This window comes from Carassius auratus, chromosome 26 (genome assembly GCF_003368295.1).
Source record: "Carassius auratus strain Wakin chromosome 26, ASM336829v1, whole genome shotgun sequence".
NCBI classification, from domain to species: Eukaryota; Metazoa; Chordata; class Actinopteri; order Cypriniformes; family Cyprinidae; genus Carassius; species Carassius auratus.
Genome location: NC_039268.1, coordinates 834,982 through 844,688, shown reverse-complemented (window position 1 = coordinate 844,688; position 9,707 = coordinate 834,982). Strand labels below are relative to the sequence as shown.

The 9,707-nt window shown below is 36.4% G+C and overlaps 1 protein-coding gene across 2 annotated transcripts; it reads left to right on the top strand.

Moving 5' to 3' along the window:
* The first annotated feature begins 2,536 nt into the window (after positions 1–2,536).
* On the top strand, positions 2,537–9,696 carry LOC113044015 (probable E3 ubiquitin-protein ligase HERC4). 2 transcript variants are annotated; one of them, XM_026203600.1, is made up of 24 exons: positions 2,537–2,909; positions 3,104–3,215; positions 3,289–3,365; positions 3,475–3,696; positions 3,846–3,937; positions 4,029–4,159; positions 4,299–4,426; positions 4,529–4,599; positions 4,723–4,832; positions 5,055–5,114; positions 5,199–5,304; positions 5,387–5,576; positions 5,656–5,819; positions 6,248–6,322; positions 6,628–6,723; positions 6,816–6,899; positions 6,972–7,073; positions 7,207–7,347; positions 7,685–7,851; positions 7,995–8,055; positions 8,484–8,554; positions 8,690–8,873; positions 8,962–9,064; positions 9,227–9,696. In XM_026203600.1, the coding sequence occupies exons 1-24, from the start codon at positions 2,696–2,698 to the stop codon at positions 9,436–9,438; spliced, it is 2,973 nt and encodes a 990-aa protein (XP_026059385.1). In that variant the 5' UTR covers positions 2,537–2,695; the 3' UTR covers positions 9,439–9,696. The 2 variants fall into 2 exon arrangements, with proteins under 2 accessions (XP_026059385.1, XP_026059386.1); XM_026203601.1 differs by lacking the exon at positions 3,104–3,215 and having other exon boundaries at positions 2,798–2,909.
* The last annotated feature ends 11 nt before the right edge of the window (positions 9,697–9,707 follow it).

Genomic DNA, 9,707 nt, shown 5'->3' with positions numbered 1-9,707 from the left:
AATGTGCTTCAGGAATTATTTTATTTTCGAGCAGGCACGTTCCAATGTGATGAGTAATCCAGGACCCGGGATGCATGCTTTTTACCCCTTTACTATACATGCAATATAGCAGTTTTTCTGATCTCCAGCCACTTACAGGTGAGTTTTGACAAGCGAGGGGGCTGTCACATCATGAGACCCCTTGATGCACTTTTGTTTGCAAAAACAAGGAACTAAATTCATTATGGGCCATGTGAATCGCATGGAAAAAAGTACTTCAAGTGGAATTAAGATGGCTTGAGGATAGATTGCAAGCTGTTCTATAAGTTATACAAATTATCTTGCTTCCATTACATTATAGATATTAGTAAATATGAGATGCACATATTGGAGTCATCAGAATTATCACTTGCAATAGTAAAATAATGAAGTCCCTTCAAATTCCTCACTGAGCAACCAAAAGAAAACTGCTCCCTTTCAAGGACCTAATTTTTTTTTTTACTAAAGAATGAAAATAATTACCTAAAGTGGCCTTACTCAAGGTGTTCTCCTCTGGTTGCAGTATATAAAAATTGTATAATATCAGTACATGACATGAGCTTTAGCTATTGACCCTGCATTTTGTAACCTTTATTTTTAAAAGTGTGTGAGAAAGTCTAAAATGAAATCTTTGGTCTGAAAACCACTGCAAACATCATCGAGTGGTTTCACATGGGAAACCACAACTCTAAATAGCCATACTGTATAGATATAAGTGTAACTCTCTGACGATGGACTTCTGTTCTCATAGTGATCCACTCTGAGTTTAACGGTCAGTGTTAGGTATAGTCACACCTGTTTTCACCATGTGGTTAATATCAAATGTTTTTCGAAGGCTTGGATGTTAGCATTCCAAAGAGTCTTTTTTCTAAAAGTTAAAGTATTTTTCTTTTCTTTCTTTTACCTGCCAGAAATATATTGTAAAAAATGTTAGACCTTATCTTTCCAAACAAGACCACTCCTGTTGTGTTATCATTCCTGAGATCAGCTGAACAGTCATCTCTGATGAATCAAGGTACACATGGTCACAGAGGATTGTTTCTTCTGGATATAATACAAGCTTCATGATGTTTTTCTGCTAAACACAGCCCGCAAATAAATTCCTACTGTAGGTCTTTTAATCATTAGTTATACATACAAAAGTAGTGTCGGAATTAAGAGCATTTTATGAAATCAATGGCACTGGTGAATTTGTAACTGTATACACTCTCATCAACCTTATAGCATGTAATATTTCAGTGAGATGAGACCACAAGCATTTTCAATGAGAAAAATTGTTGCACTTGCTATCCCTCTCTGTCTAATGTTCAGCAAAAAAATTTTAGTAACAGTTATACATTGAAAATTATTTCAAGTGTAACCCTGCACCGTAACAGTGATGGAATGATCATGATTACAATCGTGATGAAAAACAATGTATGATACACCAAATTATGCTTTATTTCTTTCATAACTATATGATACTTAACAGATAAAAGTCTTGAATATATTTATATTTGAAAGTGCAGGAGCTATTGTGTAATGTTGGACTAATGAATTATTTTAAAATAAAGTATAAATTAGCTAAATTTGTCTTTTTTTAATGTCATGTAGTCTGAACAGAAATGTAGCAAACATAGCTAACGACTACGGTTGTCTGTTGATTAATTTTAAATGTCAAATACTGGTCTGCTGCAGTACATTGATTGCCACTAATTAAAAGCTTACAATGGAAATGTTTGAAGAAAGATAAAATACCAGAGATTTGTTTCCCACATTAACAGCTGCATGCCACTGAGGAAGATTTGATGGATTGTTGTTGTACTGAGATTGGTTTATATGTGGCATTCACAACACTATGAACATGTGAGTCCCAGTGATGTTGACTGTTTATGAAGCAAATCAGGATATTAGAATGATTTCTGAAGGATTATGTGACACTGAAGACGGGAGTAATGATGCTGAAAATAAGATTTTAATGTATCTAGATGAAGAACGAATACAAATTTATTTTATGGTAATTGTGGCCGAAGCGGGATTCGAACCTATGATTCTGTGTATTTTACTCATCCCGCCTCCTTGGAATTTACTCCGTTCCCATTGGCTAGTCAGCGCTCTACACCTATCCGCGACTGGCCTGCGCATAGAACTCGTTTACGCTCCGCCCACCAAGTCGGCCAATCAACACTTCAATAGACAAATGAGAAACGTCAGCTGCAGTGGCGTATGTCACATATTTTAAATGAAATTGAAGAATATAATCAAAAAGTTGAACATAAAGTTTCGGTTAGGGTTAGGATATGTGTAGGGAGGGCTTTATTGTCCCAAAAAGGTGGCATTAATTTAATAATTTGAAAAAAAAAAAATACAATTTACACTATTAAATATGTTTAACAATGTACTACAATACTGAGGTGCAGATAATAGCCACTATTTGGCTGTACTTTTATTAAGAAACAGTGGAGTTTTGCTTAGATGCTGCTTTCGTTTTCCCATTATAATGCGTTCATTGTTTACGACTCGCGGAAGGATGACATCAAACATTACTTTCGTTTCGTAAGAAGTCGATGATTTTCGAAACAGTCATTGGTTTCGCTCTCGTTTTCTCTTTATATTTAAAGAGTGTGTTTCCTCGGACCAGGATGCACTGCAGAGAATCTCTTCAGGAGTCTGCTCTTCTCGTGCATCAGCTGTGATCATGTTGTGTTTTTGGGGAGCGCAGGTCAGAGAGGGGTTTGAGCTGGTGAAGCCTGACCAAGTCAGACATGGCAATTCTGGAATACAATCTGTGTGTCCGAGAACAGCAGTTCAGGACATGTCAGCTGGAAGGAGTTTTGCTGGATTTATCCGGGATGGGAAGGTCTCGGTCCTGAGATTGCGCAGTGAAGACTATAATCATGATGGAAAACTAAGTATGTTAGCTTTCACCAAATGACATTTTAGTTAATTAATAAATTTGAAGACGTCATTATGTTTCATTATTTTCATATGTTTATATTTACATGAGTTGAGCTATACTGAGTCATACTTATAAAAGTGTCTATTTGTTTATTTAAATATAGTCTAAAAAAATGTTTAACTGATGAAAATATTTTATTTACTGCAGAGCAACTACAGCTAAAGTATAAAATCATACAGATTGTCTGTGGAGGAGATGGTGCAGTGCTTCTTGTTGATGGAGGAAATGTTCTCATCATGGACAAATCTACTGTGTGCAAGTATGTTTATGGAGAGCAAACAGCATAAATGATCATGGATTATAGTATATGACAGATTATCTTGTCTCTGTAGGCCTCTCAAAGGTCTGGAAAATAGGCAGGTGATTCAGATCGCATGTGGAGACCATCATTCAATGGCGCTAACTAAGGGTATTGACAACTATTTCATCTGCCATTTGCTTTCATCTTTTAGCTTCTCATGATTGAGATGAATCGATTGAGGTTTGAGTGTAGATGTTGAGAGCTGTTGCTCTTTCAGATGGTCAGGTGTTCGTATGGGGGGAGAACTCTCACGGTCAGCTGGGTTTGAGGAAAGATCATCCCGGCTCTCCGTCTGCTCAACATGTTCAGAGTCTGAGTGGGGTCCCGCTGGCTCAGATCAGCGCTGGAGGAGACCACAGCTTTGTGTTGTCTCTCTCTGGAGTCGTGTTTGGATGGGGAAAGAACTCTGCTGGACAGCTGGGCCTCGGAGACACTACAGGTCTGATTATTTCATCATGTAAAAGCTAAATCAGCAACAGTATGAAAGTACACATAAATGTACTAAATTTGTGCAATACTGTGAAATCTATATCAAAGCATGAATATGATGTATTTGGAAGTGATTAACTGACTGTTTTACTACCACAGACAGACACATCCCAACGGTTGTAAATAGTCTGAATGGGAAGAAAACTGTGTCCATCTCATGTGGAGGTGAACACACTGCCACTTTATCAAAGGTACTATGGTCATAATATATTAGATGTTATACTGTATTTAGCATAAAAGCAAGCTGGACAGAAAATAATAAGTAAATGTTACATGTTTCAGGGTGGTACAGTGTTCACATTTGGATCCGGAGGCTCTGGTCAGCTTGGGCACAAATCATTTAGAGATGAGCATCATCCGCGGGTGGTTGCTGAACTGTGGGGATCTGAAGTGTCACAGGTCACGTGTGGGAGGTAAAGACTGTTCGTAAGCTTTATTAGCAATCAGCATCTCAGAGCAATAGTACAGATTTCTTTCCTCACATGGTTAACATGTCTGATGTTAGAGTTCTGCTCAGTAATTATTAGGCTTTTGATTCTTTCATTCATACAGACATCACACACTCGTATCAGTCGCATCGTCAAAGCTGATCTACTCATTTGGATGTGGGACACAAGGGCAGCTGGGAAACGGAGAAATTATCAATAAGTCTGTGCCTTACCCTGTGGATCTGTCAACTGGTAATTATAAATCAACTTTTAGCAGGTTATTTTATTATGAATACTTTTTAGTCAAGATGCTGTTCAAAACTCTGACCTGAACTAAACACTTGCTGTACACAGAATGTAATGATGAATATACGATTGAAAAACTCATTGCTGGGGAGAATCATTCCTTTGTCTTGTCTTTCAAGGTACAGTAAGACAGGCCGTTTTAATTCACATATTGTTTAACAATGAGATTATTGCTGCACTGTGATTACTTATGTGTTTTGTGTGTGTGTGTGTGTGTGTGTGTGTGTGTGTGTGTGTGGTAGGAACCTGGGAATGAGTCTAAACCAATTCCAAGCAGAGGGATTTTGACATTAGATGACAGAATGATTGGCCGATGGCTATCTGGAAGTGAACCATGGAAAATTATAAAGAAGTGAGTGCTTGATTCAATTTTATATATAGTGCTTACAGTGAGATGCTAAAGGCTCCTGAGTTTGTGTATTACTTTATGTCCATAAAATAGATTTTCTTAACATAAAAGAATCAAGACATATGTCGCAATGAGATATAAATGAATCATAATAATTAAAAATAAAACATGAATTAATATCAAAAACTAAACAAAATGATTTAAAGTGCAGCTGTTTTTTAACAGGGACATAAACAAAGTATTCTCCTCTGCTTCCTCTCTGAATGGTAGCTTCCTCAAAACAAGGTAAATATCCTAAGCATGATTAGATTGTCTAGTAATTCCTCCTTTATGTGCATAAAATCATAATCAAAATGTCTGTTTTTGCAGTTGCGACCAACATTATCAGACATCTGTGGATCATTGTGGTTTGGATTTTGATCTGGTAAAAACATCCTTTGCAAAGATATCAAAGAATGAAAGCTTGATATCAGAGGTAATGATGAATCCAATATTTACAAAAAATTGTTCTTTACATTTTAACCAATAAGATGTAGTTAATGGTTTTTGTATCTCAGATAGTGAAAGTGGTTCAGCAGACTCTGCTGCCGTCTCTGAATCCGAATCCAGTTGGTGAGGAATCGCTGAGAGTTTATCTTCTCCTCCCTGAGCTCATCAGACGTCTCAAGAAACAACAACGAACCGAACTCACTGAAGCTCTGGCCTCCAAAATCCTTCAGCTGGATCCGGATTCTCTCAAGGTGTTAGGTAAAGCTGGGAGAACTTTCAGCCTTGATGTTGTTGTCCTTGTTGTATTTGTCTAAGTGTTTTTATGTTATATTCTCAGAGAAGTACTGGTCCAGACTCCCTGATGGCTGGCTCAAAGGCCTGGTGAAGTTATTTAAAAAAGCTTCAGCTTATTTGATTGGCAGGATTGCTGCTGACACTATGAACTTGGACATACAAACACGCCTGCCGAAATTTGTGCAGATCCTTCAGATGGTCTATCAGGTGCTTTTATGTACTTGTGTGTGTGTATACATGTATATTTATAATATATTTAATCAGATGTAAACATTTAAAGGGTAAATTTACACAAAAATTATAATTCTGTCATTAATTACTCCCCCTCATGTCACTCTAAACCCATAAGACCTTCATTCATCTTTAGAACACAAATTAAGATATTTTTGCTGAAATCCAAGAGCTCTCTGACCCTCCACAGACAGCAAGGATCCTAACACGATCAAAGCTCAGAGATATAGTATAAGGACATTTGTAAAATAATCCATGTGACATCAGTGCCTCACCCGTAATCTTACGAATTTTACTTTTTGTGCACACATGAGGATGAGTAATTAATGACAGAATTTTCATTTTTGGGTGAACTATCCCTTTAACTTTTAAATTCCTTATGCATGTGTGTCTTTGTTCTGAAGGTCTGCTGCAGTGCCAACAGAAGCATCACAAAGAGTGATTTCATTATTAATGAGATCAATGATCTACTAGATGTGGTAAGAACCAAAAAAATTGTGTGCATTGCCTTTTGGCCAATCATTATACAATCTTATCTATATCTTTGTAATTGGCAACTGTAAATATGTAAACAATCACTGTATTTATCATACAAACATGAATTAAGTTATTCAAAACATACAGTACATAAACACATATTTGAAAACACATTTATATTAGATTTAAGTCAACCATAGTTTTCTGTTTATATTTTCAGTACTAATATGCTATTTGAATATTAATTCCAGCTTATTATAATAAACCAAAAAATACTAGAAAAATGTGTTTTCCCCTGAATCAACAGCTGCAAACCATCAATGACGATATGCTTAACAACCGGGTGATGTTGCACTTGACCGGACAAATCCAAGCATTGATAGACCAGCAAAACTTCAGCGATGTGAGCACCAAAGGCATTTAGCCATATCTGATATGATATGCATCCAAATTTCAGACCAACTAACGTGATGCTTCCTATTTCTTTTGTTTTAGGCAGTCCTAAAAAATCTTATATCACTTCCATGCATCTTTAACCTGGAGGCCAAATGTAGCTATATGAAGAACAGAGCATGGAAGGTAATCTTTTTTTTGGCCTTCAACCTGAAGATTTTTTTTTTTCAAACACAGACTGAAATCTTTTATTTGCAGGGTTGTTTTCCGCTGACCCTGAGACGCACAGCGCTGCTGGAGGACAGTTTCTCTCAGCTGAGAATGGTTCCTCAGCAACAACTCCAAGAATTTTGTCTGTCGGTAAGGAAAGAAAACAATGCAAAGCTTTGATTTGATAACATACAAGGCATTTTTAGTTTCAAACCAAGACAGGACCATACAAACAGAGTTATGAGCTGCAATATGAATGAATTCGTTTGGTTGTCTAACACAGGTGTTTTACACTGAGGATATGAAAAGAACAGATGTCAACAAGAGGGACTTTTTTCACAACGTGTTTGAAGAGCTTTGTGCACCGGAGTCTCTGATGTTTATGTACAATGATAACCAAACTATGAGCTGGTTCCCAGCACAGGTAAAGCAAAAAAAATTTTTATTAGATCATACTGAAGACGTAAATATAAGAAAGTTTAGTTGAATCAGGTTACATGCCATTCACACATGTATTTGCTTTGAAAAAATGTGAAAAGCTGACAGTGAAATGGGGAGAAATGCAAGGTTGAACATCCTTTAACTTGAACTCAGAATACTGTGTCATGTGCTAGATTCTGCAGACGAAGTGAGACATCAGTGAACTTCAGTGCGTGTTTACATAGAATGGAAAATGTTTGAACGGCCTGTAAGATACCTAATGCGCTTTTGTGATTTCCTGTTGTTATCTTTGGCTTTAACCACATATCATCCTACACCAGCTCAGCGTGGAGAAGGAGAAGTACTTCCTGTTTGGGATTCTGTGTGCCTTGGCCTTCAACAACAACTCTGTAGTGCATCTGCCTTTTCCTTTAGCCTTGTTCAAGAAACTTCTCAATGTCAAACCATCTCTTAAAGACTTGATAGAGTTTGATTCAGTTCTTGGCAAGTGAGTGTTTTTACAATGAATGTCTTGATTCTCTTTGTATATTTTTGTGTCACTGCTAAAATGCATATCCTTGCGTGAATGTGCTTCTATCTATCACATATCGAGGAACATTGTTTAATGAATCTGAAACATGATGTTCTCAGGAGTTTGCAGTACATCCTAAACTACAGCGAGGAGGTTGAGGAAATGGAGATGATCTACACGGTTAGTTTGATTCTTATGTATTTTGCATAAAACACACCCACACGTATCATTAACCTGTTGTACATACACATAACTGGGTTTTTATACAGAGGATCCTCACCAGTTTTTTACTTATTTTTGATGAAATATATTTAAATATATTCAAATATCTATTTATACAGTTGAATGTAATCTTAACACATTTATAAGGCCACCCAGAGTGTGTGAAATTTTGCATATGTATGATGTCATTTTTTGTTGTTGTTGAAGTTTTTTACATAAATTTCTAATATATTTTAGAATGAAAGTTATTAGTGAATTATCAACTTCTAGTGATAATTTGATAATGTTTTTACACAGATTTCACGTACAAATTAATGAGAACACTAGTGAATAAGACCCGTTATTTCTTGAAATATACGTTTTTATTTTTTATCTTTTTACATAAGATCGTATGGCAAGGAATAGAAGTCGAACTGGATCCAGCTGAGCCAGGAAAAAAAGTTACTAATTCTAACAGGTCAGGGCTTTTGTTTTATAATTTGTCTTTCTTCTTTATTTTAGTTCATTCTTATTTTGGGACATAGGATAATATTTAACAAACTTAGTAAGCAAAACTTATTATTCTTATTGTTAAATATAATTTCTGCAACAGGGAAGACTTTGTGGACAAGTATGTGGATCATATCCTGAATAAATCAGTGGAGGAAGTGTTTGAAGAATTCAAGAGGGGCTTCTTCAAAGCATGTGACCGTTGCATACTAGAGATGTTTGAACCGGAGGAGCTGAGAGGAGTGCTGGTGGGCAATGAGGAATATGACTGGGACATACTCAAACAGGTCCATGCTAACACGTTATGTCATAACTAGTATGCTCTTGACATTGTGAACAAGTAATATTGACTACATGTATTTTTTTAATCAATAGAACACTACATATGAAGGATCATTTTATGCTGAGCATCCAACCATCATCTCATTCTGGGAGGTGTTTGATGAACTGACATCAAATGAGAAGAAGGCCTTTCTGTGTAAGTTCACTACTACAGTTCACAGTTTTTTTGAAAAGAGATGTGGTTTAAGAAGTCACACTTACATTTTTTTTTAGTTGTTGCATCTACTCTAGCATCTCCTACAGTTTTGACCCATCCAGAACGTTTTCAAATAACTCTTCCCCGTTTTCCTTTCTCTAGTGTTCTTGACAGGGTTCGAGAAAGTGCCCATTCTGGGTATGAGTGCGGTGAAGATGAGAGTGAGACCCCTGTTCATCTTTACTCAGGACCATCTACCAGAGGCCCTCACCTGCCATGCTCTTTTAGAGCTTCCTGTTTATCAGAACAAGGAAACGCTAAAGACTAAACTCATTGAAGCCATCAACCACAAGAGGGGCTTCTGGGAAGAATGAGGCACATGCTATAGTACACTAACTGAAATCAAAAGTTTTATCCTTTATCTTTCTGGACATTAAAAGGGAATGTTTCTTAATATATAAGCGAGATCAGGGTTTGTTGTAAGAACTTTAACAAGCAGTTTCTGCATTAATGTGTAAAAAAGAATTTAGGAAAATACAGTGTTTACATTTATAATATGAGAGATTTGTTTTCTAAATGCTGTAATTTCTGTAATGTGTTGTATTTATGAACCTAATTTAAAATAGATGTTTCTTAATATAAT